We start from the raw sequence: 23,725 nt of genomic DNA, 5'->3' as shown, positions 1-23,725 counted from the left end.
ACCTTTATGTGCTTTCAAAACCCACCCAAAACTCCTACTTTATCTTTTTGCATCCATCACAACCCCCTTCATAAGATACCTGGTGCTGAGGTGCTGCACATAAGCTGCCTCTTCTGTTTTGTTCTCGTAAAGGGAAACTGGACAGTGTGTATTATTGTCTGTGTGTTCCTATGACAGAAAATTAGATTTCAACTTTGAAGCAAAAAGAAGAGAAAGCCATGGCAGATTTTACAGTCTATAAGAGATACTGAGTCGTGGAGAGATTATTCAATCATGAGCAATGGCTACACCCACTTTTGCTTGCTTCATTTTGTGAAAACAGCAGAGAGCATCTGTGGTTCTGCATCCTCCCTTGGTTATCGTGGACATAAATTATTCACAGATTTGGAGGCAAGAATCTTGAACTCTGCATGACATTCAATACAAAGTCAATATAGAATGGTTTATTTTTCTGAAGAACCAAGTTTGAGCATTTGCCTATGAATATCACAGCTGTGGTGTACATAGTACTCATATTTAAGACCTATTCTAGTTAGCAATGCATGTGTCCTGAATATTCCCAGATTTCTGAACACATGAAAAATGAAAGAAGCCTAGCCACCACTGAGTGCTTTTTTTACCTATTCATGCTGTTGGGAAGTAAGCCAGTCATTTACTACTGGGGCCATCGACAGACTCTCACTCACTGCCGTCTTTTCCCTAGTCATTTGCTTTTGCATAGAGAGTCCTTTCTTTTTTCCGTTCTTCTTGGTATAGCTGTTTAAACTAAGTCTTTCAGACTTACGATCTCTTACAGCATGGCTGCAAGATGATGATCACATAATCCAATTTAATGGGGTTTACAAACACAGGCACTAAATGTAATTACTCACCTTTCGTGGCAACAGTAATAACAGTGAAATGAATTAGCAGCTCTATCTATTGGATATATTGACAGCTAGATTTGGACAAAAGTAGTGTCAGGGAGTGTGGTATCGAGCTCTTTATCCTAAGAGGTAGAGGATATCAGCACTGGTTTCCTGAATACCAACTGATTCACTATTGCTTTCTCTAACATGTGAATCACTACATTTTTCAGTAATAAGTGTCAGATATAATGTTTAGAAATACAAGAGCAACCAGTTACAGCAAAGACCCATACTGCTTTTTACCTTGTTAAATGTGAACTATGCATCAGTTACCTTCAGCTTCTCTAAGTAGACTCCTCAGAATTAGTAGAGATTAATGCTGTGACATATCCCTACACTCCCAGTGAAAAATAATATCTCCCTCCTATTTAAGTGGTACCTTTGTTTCTCTGGTTCAGACCAAAAGCCTGAGAAGCTGTATTTTTTCCTCTCTTAGCTCTGTTCTTATGGGCATCTGGTTCAGATAGAGTTAAGGCTCTTTTAGTTCATTCAAACATCTGGTGCTATATTCATACCTTGGCAGGATTCCAAATATTTTGTGTCCATGGGCTTCTTTTTCTAAAAAATATATGAGGAGTTTATACAGGGGGGAGGTTTCCTCCATTTGATGCTTGCTCAGTTATGACTGTATCTCCAAAAACTGCTGAAGGAGGAAGAAAACTAAGGCTGTATAAAAGCAGTACACTCTGGCAGACAAAAAAAAAACCACCCAAACATTTAGATGAGTATCCTTTCTGACACTGATGAACAGCACTTGACTATTCAACAGTGCCAGCGTGATTATACACTGAGCTCCTCAAGGCTTCATTAAGGCTTGTCTAAAGTTAGCAGAGAAGCCCTTCTTACAACCAAAAGAGACAACAGAGTAAATGTGGACTCCGGTTGAAACAGATTCTCCATCCTTGCAGACACCCAGTTTTTGACTAGGCAAAGCCTGAGTAACCTGATCTAACTGGGCCAGCTCTGGGCAGAGTTGGACCAGCTGACCTTCCATCCTCCACGATTCTGTGAGTCTGGCTGTTGTATTTAGCATCCATGAATCCACTGCTTATCCCTTGGTAGAAGTAAAACAAATTCTTCTCACACTTACCTGGGATCTTTTCAGTTATCCAATGAAAACATCAAAACACAGATTCAGTAGCTTTTTGAAGGCACACAGGGTACAGTCATGTGCCTACATACAGGTTAGATGCCCAAGCTCCTGTTACAGTCAGTGGAAATCAAATCAATAATCAATAGTTGCACCACATCTTAAGAATCTAGGTTGCCCACATTCTCCACAAACTTGTCACTAGCTTGTTGCATTTAAATTACAGCTTAGGTCACTCCTGCCAATTTGGTGTGCTACAGTTTGTGCAGTTTATGTGGGTCACACATGTTTTATGCAGAACTGGGAATTTACTGCTAGTCTAATTAAAGTCTTGTCAGTCTAATGAAAGAATGATTATTAGTTTGGGCACAACGATAGTACCAATTATAATTCAAATTATCCAAACATTATGGCTCATGCCAATAGTGATACGGAGAAAAGCAAAATACTCAAACTTTATAGTCATTGTCCCTTTCTCTGGAATTATGCTCACCCATCCACTATCACGCTGGTGACACACAGATCACATCCTAAGGTTGATGGCTTCTTTGTCATGGAAAGGCATCCATGGAGGAAGCATGATGTTGGGAGGGTTCTTCCTTCTCTTCTCTGGAAATACGATGTTGGTGTTGATAGTTTCTTCCTCCTTACTCTTGGGTCTGCTTAGTGTCATTATTGCCCACTTGCTAATACAGTCCACTTGCTCCTTATTTATTGGTTCCCAATCCCATTTTACATCCACATCTACTATATTTGGTATGTTCTACATATATCAGATATCTGTTCTTTGCTCTTTTTGCTGCCCCTAAATTGTTTTACCCAGCTCCCAAGGTTGCAGCTTCCTTTGGCAGCCAGTAACAGACTAGTGCTGAGGTTTTTTACAATCCAGGGGCCTCTGTTATCATCTTGTGTCTGCACTTTCAAGCCTCCAGTTAACATCCTATGCCTGCACTTCCGTACACTGCATTTTTATTCTATGTGATAAACAGATCACTAGAAACAGAAAAACTACATGTTGTATCAACTACTTATAAAAATGCCTATTACAATAACCCTTACACCATTTGACTGTACAAAGCTAAGCAAAGGCTGAAACAAATCAGGTAACAGTCACGTGGTTATCAGACAATGGCTGTTACATCTAAACAAACTAAACCAAACCTCCAGACAGGTCAAGTCCAGATGAATCCTGACTGTCCTGACTGTGTTGTCATCTTAACACAGAACCTGCAGCCTGCTCCTTGTAGTGGTAGAACAGTATGTGCTATGCTGTAAGGCAGAAAAGTCTGGAGAGCTAATCAGCTCACTGTGTAACACATATCTGCATCTGAAGAGTTCAGTCATGCTTATAGTGTCCTGAATGTGTTCTGAATCATGGCAATGCATCCTTGATCTTCGAGGAGAGTGAATTATGAACATTTTCTTTACCTAGTTCTGATAGTGCTAAGATCAAACAACATTTCAAAAAGTCATCCTGAAAAGCACATATTTGGCAAAACTGTTTCGAAATGCAAGTATCAATGTCTTATCTACACATGCTTTACCTGTGTGAGAGCTCATACATCAGAACTGGTACATTACACATTTGCAAAACAGCTTTTCTATCACTCCTATCTCTGATGTCCAAATGAGCCCAACAAATACCATGTTTCCTTCATAACTGGGACATTCGCCTCAGAGCACAAACAGTCAAGACCAGCACGTAATTCCAGGTAGATATTTGTGTGTTGAGTTGAACAACATTCTGTGCTGCTGGTTAACAACTGAGTTGCAGTCATATTCTTGTAGTACTTGCTGACTTGTCACTTTGTCACTATACCTGCTACCTGTAGATTCAGTCTTACACAAGACCCAGATCTACATCTCCAGTTCTAGATACCGGAAAGAAGAGAATGCTGGTAAACACTATGGTCTCATTTAGCTTGCAGTTCTGGGCTTTGTTTCTATTGACACTTGGTATGGTATATATCAAAGGCTTGGAAATCTGGTATAATGCATCCCTGAGTCTGTCCTTCAGATGGAGTTGGGATATGGTCAAGGGAAACAGGACCTAGGAAAGCAAGCTTAGATCCATACGTAAAGGGAGCAGAGGACTACTCAGTTCCAGACAAACTCTTGAAGTATTAGCCAATGTGGTTTCTCACATCTGTTGGTTTCTAACTTTCCACAGGCTCTTGCAAGTAATTTTTCACCTGTTTCTCTTCATCTGGTGCCTTCTTTCTGAGACTTAACATCACCTGCAGATTCTACAGAGGCCTCCAATTTTATTTTCCACCATCTTGCTTCTTACTTCATTTGTCAATGCAAACAGCTTAATAGTAGTATTGTCAGCACATGATTCAGCACTTCTGGAAGCTCTCACTGCAGGGTATTTCAAATGACGAGGAAGTAACCTCACTTAATTCTTACTCAGTGTACTTACTAATCTATAGACTTATGGCTGGAACATGCCATGGTCCTGATCTGCAGGCACTCACTCTCTGAGATAGTTCTTTTTCCTGTTATGGCCACATGGCAGAACTAGCACTGTGGTTGGTGCCCACAAGGTTTTCACCTCCAAGAGAATATGGCTGGCATGTGAACACAGTTCTGTAAGTAGAAGAGAACAGTCTCCTGTGTCTGGAACTTAACTCCTTTTCCTTTTAATCCTTTTCCTTTTCATCTTTCCCCCATTATTCTGGCACGAGCAAAATTAACTATTAATTGGCCTTCTCCTCGATTTTCTAGCCAGAAAAGGCTAATCAAATGAAGTATCTTTAAAAAAATAAAACACATTAAAAACAAACAAAAAAAGAGCTCCAACACTGAGAGGAAGTACCTTCTGCTACTATATCCTGCACACCCTACAGATCACCTGCCAGCTTCCTCATCTTGCGCGCTTCCTTTTTACGTCTGAATTCATTTAGGAGCTCCTTGTAGGACTCTGGTTGCCTTCGATCTCCTACTTGCTGGAATGGTCCTTTCTTCAGCTTGGAGGAGGTGATCTCTTGTTCATATTCAAAGGTCACTTTCTGCCACTGCAGTCCTAGCTCAACTCAGATGTTGACACATATGTCCACTCAGATTCAGTGAACAGGCACTGTTCCAGAAACCTACATGCTTTTGAATACAACAGTATGGGAAAGACTTGAACAGTTTTAATTATTGTGATTGTGTGTTTGCATATTACTAGTTCCTGAGGTGTGTCTGGATAAAATTTAGACAGCTGCCTCTAGCTGACATAGTACAGTGCGTTCTGACAGTGGGACATGTTGTTTGACTGTCAGCGTGCTAGACCAGTGCAAAATAACATTTTTCTCCCTGTTTAACAAGTTGTGGTAGGTGGTCATATTCAGACAGTTTTAACAACCTCCTAATCTCATGTGTCTAGCTAATAGGTAGAAACTATGCATGTCAGAAATCCTCTAGAAGTCGTCTCAAGGGCTTTGCAAGATACAGAATGCTTACTCAACAGGAAACCCGAGGCACAGGGCCCTAGACATGATTTAGGCTGAGTTAGCACTGCAGCTGGCTAGGTCTGGTTGATGATATGGTGGTTAATGGCATAGCAATGCTCTGGTTTTGTTTATATTCTGACTTAAGTTCAAAGGAAACTAAGCTAGCATTACAAGGAACCACTGCAACAGCACGATACTGTGTGGTTTTTAATGCAGTTGTATTGCAAACACAGAATAAAAGGGTGGTTCCTAATCCAAGGGGTTTATTATTTATGCAGAGCTTTATTTTAGATGTAAGAAAATCAATTTGGGCATAAAGCCTGCTCAGGAGCTGTATATATGGGATGCATATATAATGATGAGCAGACTGAAAGTTATTTAGAACAAAACCATTATCAGTACTCTGCAGGACAGTGTCAAAGGACATCTAATTTGAGTGATCAGCATAATTTTGATACTGAAAAGATAATTTTGATTTTATAGCTTTCTCAAATAGATTTTTGTATTGTGTTATAAGCATTAGGAGAAATGCCAATATATCAGCCTTACTGACCTAGCAGTAATTTACCGTGAACATATATACTCAGCTTCTCTCTGTTCCTGTAGGACAGAGACCATGCATTACAGTTACTATTTTAAAGCAATACTGGCACTACGAGAGCACAGAACTACTTCTGCGTCTATTACTTGGTCTTTCCTCTTCTAGTTGATTAAAAAAATGATTTTCAGATGACATCCAGTCCTTAACTGTTTGGTTTTTTTTGTGTACAACCAATTTAATAACAAAGTCACTTTCAGATTAACGGCTGAACAAATGTTTGAATAATCTTTTTCCTAAGAAATGCACATTAATCTTTCTGCTTAATCATGTCTTATTGATAATCAAAAAAACCCCAACCCAATTATTGCCAAGATCAGAGTGGAAATGTCTTGTCCAAATAGGACTTCATAACAGCAATGTATTTCTTCTTGCATCATCCATCTGTATTGGCTTTCCATGCACAAACCATATTGCCACTGGTATTTTCTACCATTTCCTCAGTTTATTTATTTTTTCCAAAAGATCTCAAGGGTTTGCAGATTTTTTTTTGTTATTCTTTGTTTTCTAACTGGAAGTATTTTCTCACAAATTTCCCACATTCCTTCACAGTTTGGTGTGTGTTTACATTCTATAGCTGCATTTCCGCTCTACTGTCATCAGTTTTATCAACTCTGCCTTACTCCTGCACATTCCATTCTACCCCATTTGTTAAATGGAAATTTCAAAGCCATATGGGGATTTTTTTTGTTTGTTAAACACTGTTTATTTCCATAGCAGCACATGTGGGCTATTGTCAAGATTATGTTTTTAACATCAGTTCTGTATCTGAAAAAAACACTGAAAAACTATACCATGTAAGTTTCACAGAATTGCAATTGCTTCTTGGTCTTGTTGGCTTTTTTTTTCAGGTAGTGCCAACATTGGAGTTTGTTACATACAAGTATTCAAATGTTTTATTACAAGGCATTTTCAAAGTTATAAACTTACAGATTTTAAAGAAAACAGTTTTAAAAAGAACAACTTCAAACTGGCACACACTCACGTGTTTACGCCTGGGTTTCTCCTGCTTTATTCTGACTTCTCTCAAAGACCACATGCCTCTCCAAAGAGGCAGGACTTAGCAGGTCTTTCCTACTTAGTGTCAGATGTTTCCCTGTCACCTGTGTGAAATGGTGTCAGCCTTTGCATCCATTCTTCACAGCGACATCCAGTCTGGATCACATTATATGAAAATATGAGTTTTTAAGAAAAATCTACTCTGAGAGACAAGCAAATGCCGCATCAGCATTTATTTATGGCCTCTGTACCATTTCCTCTAGATTCACAGCTTACTCTGCAATGCTGGCTAAGCACTTGTCTTCCAGTGGCAGCTCGCTATGCTCTTTTTCTTCTGCAAAACCACCAAGCTACACTGAAGAAGCTGTGCTGCTGCTAATGTGACCACTAGCTCCCTGAATTTGTCTGAAGTGTAGCTATGTCTGACAGATAATGTTCGTTCATGTCCCTGGTCTTCTGCTTTACAGCAAAACTTATTAATGTAGGTTGTAAGAGAGACAACAGAGACACAGGGATCTGACCATGCTACTGATTTAGACAAAGTGCAGCTACACACACTGATGTGCTTGTCAAAATATATGTGAACTAGTTTCAAACTGTCTGTGTGACTAACAGGAAGTAGCTGTGGCAGTACAGAGATCCATGCAGACTGCAAAGTCAACCCTAGACCAAAGCAAATACTTGAGAGGTTTCCCACCCTGAGCTTTGTGTTGCAGCAATGACATTTAAAGCTGGCTCAGGTATATCAGCATGATATTTGGGCATATCCAATGACCAGATTTATAAGACTATACACATGTACATACACACTGAACAGAGGTATCTGATGACGATGTAATTGAAAATCTGTATTCAGCTATGAAATCTTAACAGGAGCCCAGTATTCCTATTAATGATGCCTCTGGCATTGCCTATGTTGCCTAAAAAAGGAGACAAAAAGATGAAGCAAAGCAAGCCAACCTCCTGCTGTTTCTTTCTAAAAGTTCAGTCCCCGTGGTTTCTTTAAGCCAACTTCCTGCTTAAAGTAGCTATCTAAAGCCATACAGAGATCAGGTATCTTGTGCAGTTTACATAACCAAGAACACGGAATTAATGAGTTTATAAACTGAGTTTGAAAACAGTGAGGTAAACAAATACAGTGAGGTAAACAAATACAGTCAGTACATTCAGAGCCTGGTTTCATGTCAGTCAATAATAAATTAGGTACATTAATTACATTAAGATTTACATTTGGAAAAATTTGTTTATTTACCACTGAATTACCTGTACTTGAGGTTTGAAAACCAATGCTTAAGATACAAAACAAAGCTATCCTGACAAAAAAATGAAATCTTTTAAGTATCTGAATAGACATTATATAGAAGCTTTTAGTCTGAATGATTTGCAAAGACAGCAGAATAGGGTAGTAAGTGTAATATTTACTTAAAATAGTACGGAACTGTAGAATAACAGAAATACACAGTATGGGTTTTTTTTTTGTGTGTTTATTATGATAAAATGAACCTAGTTCTGGAATCTAACTAAGTTCCATCGGAAACCTTAAAAAATTGAATAGGCTTATACAGGCGAAGAAGTGTAAAGTTCCATATAGTTCTTATTTGCTGGCCATTGTCTCAATAATGAATGAAAAACAAGTTTAAAATTGCTAAGTCTTTTACTGCTTGCTTGTGTGCACTTATGTTCAGACTGGTTTGAGTTCAGATCACATCCTTCAAGTCAACTTTCCACAGATCGGAGTTGCAACAGCTATTACTACCAAGATTCTCTTCTTGGCTTGTTTTTGTGGTGGAGCAAAGTTGAAACTGTTGGAAACTTGCTGACCAACAGCAATTAAGTTTCTTCTTTTGTAAAACAAAACTGGAGCAATACTTTCTTTTAAATGTCATTTTGATACTTTTTTGTTTACAGGCTATTTAGAACACTATTTATGTTTCCTTAAATACAGGTATTTTACAATAAGCAATTTATTGTGTGATTACAGTGCTAACCATTACTGTCACTGCAGGCCTTTGCGGTTTAAGAAGGTCGAACTGAAAAATTAAACCTTAAAACTAGTATTGAAGTGTTTTAGTCAACATGGGTTATTCTTTCAACAAGTCCTAACAGTTCTGAAATACACATTCAATTCTCACATTCAATATATATTTTGTACAAATGAGTACAAGAGAGACACAGACACACTGGACACTATCCAACAAAGGGTCACCAAGGCAATGAAGGGACCAGAGCATCTCTCCTGGGAGGAAAGTCTCCAAGACCTGTGACTCTTAGCTTGGAGAAGAGAAGGCTCGGGGGGGTCTTATCAATGTATATAAACACATGAAGGGAAGGTGCAAACAGGATGCAGCCAGGCACTTCTCAGTGGTGCTCAGGGAAAGGAGCAGAGGAAATGGACAAAACCTGAAACACAGGAGGTTCCCTCTGAACATCAGGAAAAGTGTTTTGTTTTTTTTTTTACTGTGAGAGTGATTGAGCACTGGCACAGGTTGCCCAGAGAGCTTCTCATGTCTCCATCCTTGGAAATATTCAAAAACCTGGGCATGGTCCTGGGCTTCCTGAGCAAGGAAATTAGGCCAGAAGACATCAAGAAGTCACTTCCAACCTCAATTGTTTTATGATTCAAAGATGCCTTAGTGCTTGATCATTACTTTGCATTATAGGTTAATATTGTGCCATAGTCACAACCTCTGGAACTGGACAGTTAAATTAAAGTATACAAATAGCACTATTTTGAAAATACAAAGATCTGGCAGAAATTCAGGTCATCCTTTTTCAGCCTTCTACCATCACAATGACACAGCCTCCTACCAGTTAAAAAAAAAAGTAAAAATAAAAAAGTACAATGTTCCTGAAAGAATAAGAACTAAAAGATGGACATACTTAAAGCCTAAATTAGTCACATTGTCTGTTTGGAGGATGTCTTGTAAGTATACTTCCTGAAGAAAAAGAAGTTGGGTCTCTGAGTATCTCCTAAGCTGTATCACCCATCCGAAATCTGTTCCCAAGTAAGTAACTCCTTCCCCACACACACCTTTCTTACCTGTACTAAATCTACCCCTGCCTCAACTGACTCTTTTCCTAAGCTCTATGGAATATTTTCTAGTTTCCCTGTTACAGATACTCTGGTTCTTGCTTACTGTTTTTTCTTCCATTAAAAGTGATGTGCACAAGCTCAGAACTGAACATTACACCTCAATAAATGCTTGCTCAACTGTATTCTAACATTTACAGACTGCAGTGCTATTTGGCAGCTGTTAACTGGGGCCCAAGTTGGAATTTCTAAGACAGTGTGTTCCACAGAGCTGAGATACAAAAAACCACTTTCAAAAACCATGGATGTCAGGTGACATCTTCAACCTTTGACAACACAAAATTTCTGATTTGAACATCACTCTCCTGGGCTCAGATGTCACATGCAACACTTCAGAAATAGTATACTTTGGGGAAGCTTGTTTCTAACAATATAGGAGATACTAGAAGTTAAACCTATTACACAAATGGTCCAAATTCCATTTCTGGTCATATAATTAAGACATTTTCCTTCTATTTGGTAACTGAAGCACAGTGCAGTACTCTGTACAAACTATTCTTAACCTCAGTATGACCTCTACTAATAACTGTTCCTTTTAAACCAGAATAATTAAGCACAGAAACTTTCATTATGTGGAGAGGTAAAGAGGAAAAAGGAGGAAATCCTGATAGGAAAATAATAATATTAATTCATTTCTAACCTATATTTCTCTGCCAACTTTGATTCCTAATTGATAGGTCTTTTGATGTGTAGCAGAGTTCTTGTATTAGGAACATAATAAATACAAGCAACAACAGAGTAGGCCTGAACTTCCCAAACTTGTTTTGTCTGGGTAGTTTCAGTAACTGCTGCATTAGCCAGATACGGGCTGCAAGCACATGCAGAAAGCCTCATGTTTCTACCTCCTCCTCCTCCCTCAGAATCCTGCATGCATTCACTCCCACCCTGTCTAGAAACAAAAGTGCAAGCTGGCTAACCAGTTCTCTGCCCTCCTACTCGAATACACTGGAACTTGACTCCACAACCCTGAGTGCTCACCGAATTACCTGTAATGACTGCCTGAACAGAAACACTTACCCTGCTGCACAGGTCAGCCTCTATACTGGCGAGCAGCCTGCATGAAAGTGCTGATCTGGGCCGTGGGATAAAGTTTTGCATGCGAGACACTAGTGACAGCAGGAAGCTGCTTTTGTGCAAGCATTTACCTTGCAGATCAGTTATACTCCAGCACATATACAAACAGTAGGAAGTGCAGCTACAGCTATTGCTGAATTGTTTCATACCACAGTTGCATGTCCGACAGTTTGGGAACCTAGAGACAAGTCAGTCTCATATGATATGCCACTATAGGTAGTTTTTTTCACTGATTTAGCCCAGGTCATAAACACATAAGCATTTACGGTTTTATGGAAGAAGTGAGAAGAAAGTCTCACTTTCTTGTCATACGGTGGTGCTTCATCTTCAATGGGACAGCAAAGGGGCTCGTGACTCGTAACTACTTTATGTAGATACCCATTTAAAATGAGTACTATCAATACTCCCGGTCCCCAAGATGCCTTCTGTAGCATTATCCTACTTCTTGTCCCAGGAAGGTTAAGTGTCTAAGCAAGGTATGGTTTTTGGGACACAACAGCCTCCAGGGATAGTACTGCACAGGGAAGTGAAAAGGCTGATGCACAGTCATGAGCTAGGCATCACGTTCACCACCCGGGAAGAAGCCGAGGGCAGCCGCCAGCGTGGCCAGCGAGCTCAGCGCCTCACAGATCAACACAGCACAGTGTGCAGGCCCGCCGCAGAGCCAGAGCCTCTAGCAGCCCCCGGCCTGGGGGATCGGCAGGAGGCACGAAGCCCCGGTGCCCTCAGCAGCGGCAGTGAAGACGGCGATGGCCACAGACGGGCGAGCGAAGGGAACACGGGGAGAGGAGTGAGGCTGGGGCGGCAGACCGAGGACCAACGGTACTACAAAGGACAGCATAGCTCCCGCAACCCCCGCCCCACAAGCCCAGCCCGCGCTCGGTGCCACCTGCGCGCATGTGCGAGGGGCAGCGTCGTGACGTCACACGCGCTGCGTGAACCCTCGGGCAGCTCCCCTGTCTGGGGGTGGGGCATGTCCCGGCTCCGCCCCCGGGGCGGGCAGAGGGCGGCCGCAGCGGGGCGGGCCGGGGCGGTGCGGTGGCAGCTCCGGTGGAGCGGGCGGGGGAGGGCCCGGGGAGTGCGACGCGACGCGGGGTGTGTGGGAGCAGCTGCGGCCGTACCGGTGCGTGTCGGCGGCGGACGGGATGGATCACCACCAGCCCGCCAGCCGTTACCAAGTGGTGAGTGCGGCGTCCCTGGCCAGGCCCCGCTGGCCTTCCCCCGCCTCCTCGGGTCGGGCTGGGGAGGGCTGCGCGGGCGGGGGAGATCGGGGTGTCCTTGCGCCACCCCCCGGTTCCCAGTTCCCAGGCGTGGGGCTCTGTCGGGGACCCCCTGGCGCTTCTCCGGCGATGGCCCGTCCCGAGAGCGGCCCAGTCCCTTCCCCGGGCGGCGGCGGCGGGGCGCTGACAGCCGGGCCTTGCGCGAGTGGCGCGGCCCCGTTGGCCTTCCCCTCCACCTTCTTCCTGAGGCTCCCGGCCTCTGAGGGGGCGTCGGGCCAGCCCCGGCCCCGCCGCTGGCCTGCGCGAGAAACCGGCTTAGCCCGCTCCCTCACCCTCCCTCCGGCTGCCCCTCGGCGGTTGATCCTGGTCCGGGGGTGGCGGGTTTTGCCCCACCGGTGCCGGGGGGGCGGCGGGCCTCTGAGAGAGCGCAGCCCGAGCAGGACAACGGTTCGCGTTTGGCCCCCTGCGCAGCCGGGGAAGGGCAGGGTTCGCTCTGCCTTTGGGCCAGCGTGTGCCTGCGGGCCGAGCGGCGGCTCCGCTGTGGGACCTGGTTACTCTTCATAGCTCCTGGGTGCCTGGCACAGGGACAGAGGGTGATGCGTGTATGTATGTTGTCATCTTTAAGCCGGTGTGTGTTTGTGTACGCAAACACGTGTACACTGGTTTACTTTAGGTTAAGTGGAAGGGCTGTGAAATGCAGGAGACTGGCCTTCAGTAACCCGCTGTGTGCGTGTATATGCACACGCACTGACACACACGAGTCTTGCTGTAAAGAACAGTCCTCAGTGCTTTGCAGCCCATTGCATCCAATTTCAATGTCCATGCTTTCCTTCCTGAATTCTGGTACAGTAATAATCATTTAGGATGCAAAAGTTGTCCTTCTGCCTGAATTGAGTATACTGCTTGTTTCTAACAGCCATTAGTTTAATACTGGTTATTTTAATCTTACAGTCATTAACTTAATGTCAGTTATACTTAAAATATGTAAGCTTTTCTGATTACTGGTCACAAAAAATGACTTGGGTGCAGTCAGACTCCTTAGAGGTTTCAATTTTATCCTTCAGTCCCTTTTGCTTGATGGCACATGGCATGGTGTGTGTGTAAGGGTATACAGTAGAAGTCTGAAATCTCTGCTGATGTCTGTAATTCAGATTTCTCCTACGGTCTTCTGCTAAATCCTGGATTTTTATCTTGCTGTTCGTGTTTTACAGCTTACGCAGTGGAAGCTGTCCATGGAAGTAATCACATTTACGTCTGTGCATATATAGAGCTAAATACTGGTTGTTACATTCAGATTGTTCCTAGGTTATGATCTAAAAAAATACAAAAAAGTAAACCCCTTGTAATGGGTTTAGAATATTTATTTTGATAGCACTGACAGTGTATTAAATCTTTGTGCTTTTGCATGATGATACACCGAGACTGTTGTGTAGCTGAAGAGCACCCTACAGCTTCTCAGGCATGACGTATGATTTGAGGATGCTAGTCAGTCTCTAAGTGTTTTATGGGTCAGTGCTTTTCAGCATGGCACTCACTCTTCCTGCACCATGCTACCATGACTTGGAATCAGCAGAAGTCCTAAAGTCACTCCTCCTCCTTTGCAGCGGAGAATCATAAATGCTGGCTGAGCCTTTTCTTAAGAGCTTACAAATGCTGTCTTCCCTGAGGCCTGAAGTAACCTGCGTATGGCTTAGAGGGCCTTAAGACTATATACTATTACACTTCAGACAGATACAAAGGAAATTTTAATTACGTCACCCAAAGGAGTGGGAAAAAAATATGGTAAGATGAAGCAAAGAAATAATTTGCCTGTGTACTGTTTTTATGTTACATTTCATTTGGAACATCTAGCGATGGTGCTGGTGCCCAGTTTTGGGTAAAAGGTTTTTGGTGTGGCCTTCCAAAAGGGTTTATCTTAGTATTTGACTATAGAAGTTGGCCTAGTCAGCTGCCTCTGAATATTAAACTTTGTGGTCAATTTGTGTCACTGGATTTTGTTACGGGAAGTGTTCTCTAAAGGCTTAGTAGTTACAGCATGTTAATTTCCATTGAACTTGTTTTAAATCACAGTGAAAGTGCTGTCTTAGCCTCTGATTTACTCCAGAATTTAAAGTACCATCTTACTGATTCCTGTTCCATAGGAAAGAGTGTGGTGTTTAATCTTGTCATAGCTGGCTTGCAGACATTGAGATTTTTGTGATGTTACTGACTTTGTGTGTTGGGTCAGAGAATGGAAGGTGTAAGGCAATTGCAGATATAGTTGATTAGCACCTGATTATTCAAGTGTGTGATATTAAGTGTTATAATGTATTTTCTTCCATAATGGCTGTGATAGGTAGTAAGCGATAGATTATTGCAGATTTTTATGGAAGTGTCTTACTTTTTAAGGACAAAATATAGAAGAAAAATAGGACTTAATGTGGCTAATACTGGTGGTGTGAATAGTCCACCCCCCTAGTGCTAAGCTTACAAAATCTGGGTGCTGCTATGCTCACTGTATGTCTTTTTTTTCTGGTTGTTTTCTCATTAATGATAACAAATGCCTTCCCCTTCCCTCCCCCCCCCCCCCCCCCAATTTTGCCTTTACTGGTCTGTTTTGCTCTATTGAGGGCAAGTCCTCTTCTAAATGGAATTACAGGCAATAGTACGTTATCATCAAAAGAATAAAAGAGTTACTTACTGACTTGCATATCTGTTCCTGGCAGTGACAGTAGCACTTCAGTGGGGTTGAAGAGCCATCTCACTGCTGTCTCTTTTTTTGTGATTTCTTCAAGCAACTTAAACTGAAAGACTTTTCAGAATAGCAGGCAATTTAGCTTTGAGCGTTAGCACAACTAGCCAGTTTTATGGCTTCTTATGAAACAGAAAATGTCTAATCATAAAGCTAACACTCAGCTTCTCTTGGGTTTTATCTCTGTCAGAAATAGCTCTAAAGCTTTGTTCTGCATCTTACTCTTCCTTGCGTGCCTGTGATTTATTTAAAGAGCGGTATAAAAGTGTTGAAACCAGGCAACTGTTAGGAAGCTAGTACTTGGGACTGCAGCAAAGTGTTGTGAGCAGAGAGCAGGAGGCACATCAGCATTAGGTAACTGCCTGCCACGGGTGTGTGTGATCTGTACTGCTTTCTGCCCCTCCTTCCTCATCTTCTCTTCATAAGGCAAAAAGACAGCTAATTGATGGGTAAGAATTTGTCATGCTTCCCTGAAGGAATATGACATCACAAGTAAATTAGCCAACCTTTGTTCTCTTGCTTTACTTCCCTTTTTTTTTGCCCTTAGTCACTTGCATGCTGCAGTCCTGTTGGTAAAAGTGTCTTAAATTTTACATTCATTCCAGGTGTAATCAGTTTAGCTGTGTCATTACCTTACTGTATTTTTTTTTTTCTTCCTCTATTCTGCTTGTTGGGTAAGGGAACTGAGGCATGAACTTTAGAAAAATTCACATAAAAATTCTTCAGTGCTCATTCTCCTTATTCTTTTTAGCTTCCAGCTTTTTGTTATCTGACCTTCATTTGTGCATTATCTTGTCTAAAATGTCTGCTCCTAGTCCACTTTATTTGCAGAAATAGTGTTTTGAATCATGCTTTGTGAATCTATGCTGGGAACAAAGAAAAAAAAACACTGCCATTTTCTGCAGTGCATAAAACTTGGTAAGCAACTAAGTATTAGAAGTCAAGATTGCCTTTTTTTTTTCTTCTGTGAAATGTGATTTTCCAGTTAACTGAGTCACGAGGAAAGACTTCACGTGCACATGAGTGATTTAGACACAGAAATCACATTGAGTGCTGCAGGATTTACATGCTGAACTGCTTAAGAATTATAGTCAACTTGCTGCTCCTCCCAGATTTTCCTGATTAAAGCTTTGAGTTATCAGTGTGGGGTCAGGTAGGCATCAGTCTTTGATTTACAGGGTGGTCAGAGCTAGGTAGGTAGGTGGTAGAATGGGTAGGTAGCAAACTGGGAGAGATGAAGCCGAAGACAACAGTCCACGCAGATGTCGATTTAGCTGTCGCTGAACTCGCCATGCCAGTGTAGCAACTAGGTTTGGTGGGATTTTTAAGTGATGTGTGATGTGCGATGTGCAGCCTTGTATGAATGTAAGTTGTGTTGCTGGGGATGAGAAGTGAAAATTGGCACTGTACACACTTTATTCCAGTCAATTTGCCTGCATGTTGTGAATAGTTTTACAATTAAAAAAGGCTTAATTTTCTGTATCTCTGAACTCCATTGTCATTGACTCTTTACTCTCGCAGTGTTACCTGGTTAGAAACCTTCATCAAAGTCAAGTTGTCTTTGTAGATCTCAAAAACATGAAAGTCAGCCTACACAGGAAATGTGCACAAAGAACAATCTCTTCCTCCTTCTTTCTTTTCATGGGACTGACCTTAATAGTGATTGGCAAATAAAATAAATACTGTTTATTGTACACCCTTGATATAAGACCCCCACAGAAAATATCTACCAGATTTTATATAGTACGTATTGTCTTTGGAGAACTCTTATGTAATCTGTGTTACTAAACAGATTGAGCTAGCTTACATTAGGGAAATTCTGTTGCTTTCCACAGATGTGGTGGTGATGCTGTAACTGGAAGATAAAATCAGCATCTAGGGGACTATGTTTATAATACTGAAAAGCACTGTGTAAAGATGCATGAAGTGATAAGTGCCACTGTTGCTTGCTTGTAACATTGCACTGATATATCTAGTGATATGAAGTTCTTAATTGTTGAAGATGAAATTTCTTCATGCACTGGTGTTTTCCATGTGAAACACCTAGCATAGGCCTTTGTTAGTTTAAAAGGGCAAATGAGGGTCTTCTGAAATGAGGTAAATGATGCTTTCAAATAACAGGCTGTCCTTGCAGCTTAATGGATTTCTTTTAATTTAATGATAAACATTTAAAATTTTGTATTTCTGTAACATTTTTATCCGTGACAATTTTTTCTATTAAACATAGTGGATTTTTTCTTGACAGAGTAGCTTTACTTGTTTTATAAATGCCTTTCCCTATTTTTTATGAAGAATCTTGCCACAAATGAGGAAGACAGATAAGTGTTGAGGTATGTTTGCATATACAGTAGTAATGCAGTTAGTGCTTAAAAACTAGTATATTTTACCTTTTTTTTTTTTTTTTTTACTTTTTAGTCAAGTTTCAAAGCACTTTCATGTTTTATGCGAACAAAGAAATAAATCTCAAATCTCTTTTTATGTGTCTCCTATGTCAAGGTGATCAGTTACTATCCTTTCTGTCTATTCCAATCCATTGTAAATTGGTGGTTAAACTTTGTGTATTGCCATCACTGGCACAGTTTTGGATCTGTTTTGGAGGGCCATAGATATAACACCCAGATCTGCAACTGATTTACAGGAAGAAATGCTGGCTCACTAGTATAAGATGAGTAACAGCAGCTGCAGTGGCTTTCTGGTTCTTTGTGTGGGCACAGGTTGTGGCATGTGGGCAGTTTCTTTTTGGTGTGGGCACAGAGGGACCTGAGGTAGTTTACACACAAACTGGTTATGTAGGGCACCAGTTCTACCATACTGAACAAAATAAAATGAGTAGTGAAACCCAGCAAAATGTACCTGTGTTGCTGCACTTGGGTATTTCTCCAAAGGTCTTGGTAGGACAAAATTTAAGGTTGACTCTTTGTGAAGGTAGTGCAGGAGGACAGGGTAGGAACAGGACTGTATTTTCTGGTGGCAGCAAGCTGTTGTTGTGGTTGAGCCTATCTTGTGAAACTGGGATTTTTAGGCTCTCAAAAAGAGGCACAAAACCAGAAGAAAGAGTTACCTGATGTATGCAGTCGCACTAACTCATATAAAAGGACAGCTTCGGGCTGTGGCATGCATACATGCCACACCTAGTAAGTCTTCTAATCCTATTAAAAAGGGCTGAAGTTTAAGTAATAGGAATAAAATGCCTTCAAATAGCAGGGTTCTTAGCAGAAGTCATCTGTTATGTGGCCAAGCTAGATGTGGCTTTCGTGCTACTTGGAAAGAGAAATTCTCCTGGAAAGAGAAATTCTGAGCACTTAGCTTGTTCATATCTGAAAACTGTGGTAGGAACCACTTTAGGATAACCTCAGAAATGAAGTCTGTGTTAATACAAAATGTTAGTAGCAGTCTTATCTATGGGGAAAATAAGGTACTTTTGACAAAATGGCAAATTATAGGCTTATTTTGAAGCTTTCTTCCCAGTGACAATGTTGACAAAAAAGGAAGATGTGACAACTGGTAGTGTCATCTCGCCTAACACTGTGAGACCTCAGTGCTCAGTTTACAGTTGTAGATTTGAATGTTGTGTTGAGTTTCATAGCCTTGAACCTCTTTCTGTGCTTCGTGTGCATCAGCTGCTTTGGAAAGGGGAATGAACAAATGGATATGTACCAGTACACCTACACTAGGTAAACCCTTTTCAAACAGAGAAGAAAAATAATGCTGAGAAACTGTGATTAAGAAAGCAATGAAAAAATTGGCAGGTTGTTAGGTCAGAGAGGCACTGCCAACTCTTCCCACTGAAACTGAGCAATTGCACAGTCAAGGCTGTGGGCTTGAACTGCCTCAGACTTAGGTCTCCCACTTCCTGGATTAGTACTGTCATAGCTACCTGGTTTCAGTAAAACGGGCACCCCCTTGGCCAGCTGTGTTTTTAGTGAAAATGATTAACTTCTGTTTTGTGCTGAAGTAATTTCAGACTTGCAAAGCCAGGGCTAGCAGCACATGTCAGGATGTGGATGCCTTGCAGCTTTGAGTTTTACAGTGAAAGTGGAAAGTACATTTCCATTTTAACATTTAACTGTTTATTCCACTTAAGCATAATTTCCATTATCACAGGCTAAGATTATCCCAAAACTGATATAGTCTAATTTATTGCTTGTTCACCCTGTAGCCAAAATACTAGATACTGAAACACTCCCCAGCCCTGTGTCAGGCTGTGCCTCCTCTGACTGTGCTTGGAACAGACAGAAGGATTTAGAAAACAAGCCTCCAAATTTTGGGTGGTAGACATGAAAAAAGCTGGTAAATAACATGTGTATTACTTCTTTATTTCTGTTTGTAATCCCATTTTGCTGTTTATTGAGTTACTGATCAAGGTGCTTGGCTGAGATTCGTCACCTTCCTTCTTGTAAAATGTGGCTTTCTAGTTAAAAAAAAAGGAAAAAAACATCCTCCCACCTATTGTATGGTAACTTAACATATTCGCAAACAGTTTGTCCATTTTAGCCTCGAATAACATTTTACCTTTAGATAGTAATTCTATTAATGTTGACTCATTGTGGGAGGGATAAAAACCATGTCCTTGCTAAAGATGTATATTTGAATTATTGAATGTGGTTTTTGCTTTTCCCTGATTAATCTGAAAAGATCATAGAATCCTAGAACAGTTTTGTTTGGAAAGGGACCTTAAAGCTCATCTGGTTGCAATCCCCAGTTTTGTGTTAGGGCAGCCTTGAGGAAATCTTACTGATAAGAGGATGCTAACAGTATCACTTATCTCCTTATTGCAGAGAATAAGATGGGTCTTCTTCTTTGTGTGTTGTTTGTTTGTGGGGTTTGGGTTGTTTTTCTGTGAAGTAGCACAAGCTCATGTTTAAGCATTGCTTTGGTAATGGTTAGTGTAGTTAACACTTGCCGTCTTTGAGGAGTGAGTGATGCCTATGGTAAAGCATGAGACAGAGTCCTGACTGGTACTGAGGCCAGTTGCTCATTTCGATCACAGTACTTTGAATCAATTGTCCTATTTTGTAAATTAAGGGAAGCAGTACTTAAGGTAGTTTTAAGGCATGTACTGAAGCATTAAGGCTCTTAATTGAAACTCCAGAGTTGTGGTCGTAAAATTGACTTCCATCAAATATGTAGAATAAATTATTAGGAAAAAAACTTGCACAAGCCTAAAGAACAGTTCCAAATTCTAGAGTGAGAATGCATAATTTGAACAAATGAGCTGAAGCCATGCAGTGCTGGGCCTCAGCTGATGGTGAGTGGTGTGGCCTATATTCCTTTCTCATGTAAGTCAGTTCTTGCTTCTACTTGTGTTTTTAAATACTCCTTGTGGTTTAGAGGTAGCGCTGGTTGGATGTTTTGTGCACTCTTCCAAAGAGGTGACCTTCCTGGACTGCTGCTTTTTCTGTTGTTTTGCTTTTGTTTAGCTGCCTGCTGGAAAGTGCCTTCTTCCAAAAGTGTGCATCATCTGTTTAGCAGCTGAGAGGTTGAGAGAGTTGTCCCTTGGGCCACATATTTTGTAGGTTTGTTTTAAAATACTTAGTTGGCACTCTTAAAGAGTAGGCTTGGAAAAACTTGATACTATCTGTTGAGACATACACATACATTCTTTAAAGAAAGGGCCCTTAATGTTCATTGCTGTTGTGTGAGTTGCATTTGTCTTTGCTACTAAACTTTGTTGAAGCTGTGAGTCCCGTAGTCCCATAGTGTTGAAGCTGTGAGTCCCCATTCCATGGAAGGAAGAGAAAGAAGGCAAATCAAAATGAGAATTCTTTCCAGCAGAGCCTATTCTTCTGCATGTGATGCACAGTAAGTATGCTCAGCTGGTGTTGTGTATGTGTGTGGGTTTTTTAAGCCTTTGAAATTTCTGTCTGTGTTATCTGTGTAAGTGGAGGAGCTTGAGTACTCTGTTTCCAGCTACTGAGAAAATGAGTTATGCTGAGAAAGTCAGGCATGATTGACCTACTAATAAGAGTGTATTTGCTCTTATTGATTAATAATATCTACTGATTTATTTAATGTTTCATTTTGGGCTCCTCTGTACTGTGAAGTAGGGAACTGTTCTGCTTGACTAGCTTTATTCACAGACACAAGCAATAAAGCTTTGTGTTGTCAACGAAGTTGAGACGTGAAGTTTTTCTTGGAGTTTTCCTGCAGAATTTTTAGGGACATTTACTTATATCTGATACAGGAGGCACAAACTTGAGTACTTTTCTATCTGCTTCTCTCAAGTCAGGGACTTGAGGTGAAACTGTATGTTTCTTCTGCAGTTCAGTTTCCATGATATTTCTCCAGGAAGAAACTCCTCTTTTTCTGTATCCCTCCCTGTGTAAAATGAATTTGCTATTTTTAGCATCCTCCTGCATTGTCTTTCTTAGGGAGTTCTGTGCATGAGCCCTCCTACTGTACTTGGGCCTTTAAGTGAAACATGCATAACGTATTTAGAGAAATATTCAGCCTTTCCAATCAACATTGAGTTTTTCAGCCCAGATCAATGTAGACTGAAATGGAAGCTGGAACTAGCTGTTGAATATTGAGTTGCTCTTTTCCATTTCCTAATTTTACAGGTTTTCCTATCCTCCTACTTTTAAAGTTTACATGTTTTGTATGTTCTGTGCAACTTCAGAGTGACTGGGGTCTATGTTCTGTACTGATTCTCTAAATCTGCTGGTAAGTAAAGACATGACCTTTTGACTTGAAGTTCTTGGAGCTGTCACTGGTGGTTAGCTGAAGCTGTTGGTTAGTGGCAGCTGCCAAGCAAATCCTGATGAAACATTATCTGTCATCAGGAAGATAGTGAGAATGGACATGAAGCATCACAGTATGAAACCTGGGACTTGCCTGCATTTTGGACACTGTGTGCAGTTTTGGTCTCTTACAATAGGAGCTACAGAAGGTAAAGAGAAGCAGACTTCTGAAAAATGATGTCTGATATGCGTGGTGGGTGTTGGAAGTGATCATCATTTGCAGAGTCACCAAGGCAGTGGATAAAGCAGTTGTGGAGCTGTTAACCAAATTGTGCAATATTAAAACTGGAGAGTGCTTAGTGAAGCTTGGTTTAAGTAACGGAAAAGAAAGTACACAAGGAGAAGCTAACATGTGGTTTGTTAATACACAAGATCATTGAGGCAGATAGTACTAGCAGATTCAGGAACACAAATTCAAGCAATGGATACAAATGGAGTTGGTAGAGCTGTACACTTTACTGGTCATATGAGCTGTGAATATCAGGGGAGTCTGAGGGGAAATACGTGACTAAGGCTCATGAGCTGTCCATGTACCTGCTGATGGAGAGGGAACACTTTCATAGACGTCTGCTGGTTTCAGTAATGTACTTCCTTTTTATTAATGGATCTCTCACTTCTAAGCAGAAAGCATTCAAGGATTCAGAAATTTTATACTTTATTTACAGAATTTACACAAGTTTCTCAACCTGTTCTCAAGTTACCATTTGACAAACAGAAGGCTACATGGTATGTGGTAATCCTTTGAGTAGCTTCTGCATTCTTGAGGATGTCGGGGTTGCCGTACCTCATTGTGTACAAGCTTTAAAGTAAGCTTTTACTAGCTCTTTTTCTAGAAATATTTTTTTTATACTCATGCTTGAAGATTTGAAAAATTTTGGTCTCAGCCATAGTCTTTATTATTATTTATAGACATAGCGTTTTTTTTGTTGACAAATTTCATGATTAATTCCTTATAGCAATGTAATAGGAAAAACTCTCGGAAACTATGCCAGGTTCATAATTTTACAATAAATATGAAGAATATTTTTGGATCATGTCAGAATTCCAGTATTCAGCATTATTTCTGAATAATTTAGTAATAATAAAAAAAAATCCGATAGGTTAAAGATCCGTAGTTGAAGAAGACTGGAGTGATTTATGAAGCGCATGTAAAATACTGTCACTTGCTATAGATCATTTATGTATGAGGAGTCTCACTTTGGCAGAAGGGCTGTTCTATTACAACATAGAAGTTTGCCTCCAGAGGTTGTGGGTTTCCATGGTACCTAATCCTTATTTAGCAGACACTTGGTATTTCTACACAGCTGTGGAATGGCAGCAGCCTACTTTTGTTCCGCTTTCCTGCTTCTAGTGCAGCTTTAACACCTTTGACCTTCTAACGTACTGACTACTCTTGAAAACTTTCTGCAGAGATGTATTAAGAAAAAAACCCCAACCCACTCCTGTGTCATGAAGGGCTAATGCTAGATCTGGGTACATTATAGCTGATGCTTGCCAAGTGATGGGATGGTGGGGAAAGAAATTATGTGAATCTTGTCTTTATGGTCAGAAATTCTGATCAAATTTGATCACGTAGTTTTAAATACATGAAAGCAAAAAGTAGCAAATAGTCACTAGACTTTTGTGGTTTACTGGAATGTACTTCAGTGCTTTATAAGGTTGATTACTTAGATCTTCAGTAGAGTATTTATTAATCTTGAGGATGATGTATCTCTGGAGTGTTGCGGCTGTGGCCAGGACTGTTTCGGGAGAGTGCATTTGTTGGAAATAGCTGCCTTCCTGCTAGCTGGTCTGCACAGACTTGTGGTAGGCTGGTTTTACAGCAGACATCTGAAGA

The 23,725-nt window shown here is 40.9% G+C and overlaps 1 protein-coding gene across 2 annotated transcripts in view; it reads left to right on the top strand.

Moving 5' to 3' along the window:
• The first annotated feature begins 12,236 nt into the window (after nucleotides 1-12,236).
• NDFIP2 (Nedd4 family interacting protein 2) overlaps nucleotides 12,237-23,725 on the top strand; it is a 45,223-nt gene continuing 33,734 nt past the window's right edge. For both annotated transcript variants that reach the window (XM_065678074.1, XM_065678073.1), the window contains exon 1: nucleotides 12,237-12,378. In XM_065678074.1, coding sequence (XP_065534146.1) covers nucleotides 12,343-12,378 — 36 coding nt within the window. In that variant the 5' untranslated portion in view covers nucleotides 12,237-12,342. The remainder of the gene's footprint in view (nucleotides 12,379-23,725) is intronic.

The sequence above is a fragment of the Lathamus discolor genome, chromosome 4 (genome assembly GCF_037157495.1).
Source record: "Lathamus discolor isolate bLatDis1 chromosome 4, bLatDis1.hap1, whole genome shotgun sequence".
NCBI classification, from domain to species: domain Eukaryota; kingdom Metazoa; phylum Chordata; class Aves; order Psittaciformes; family Psittacidae; genus Lathamus; species Lathamus discolor.
This window is presented reverse-complemented; position numbering and strand designations above follow the sequence as displayed.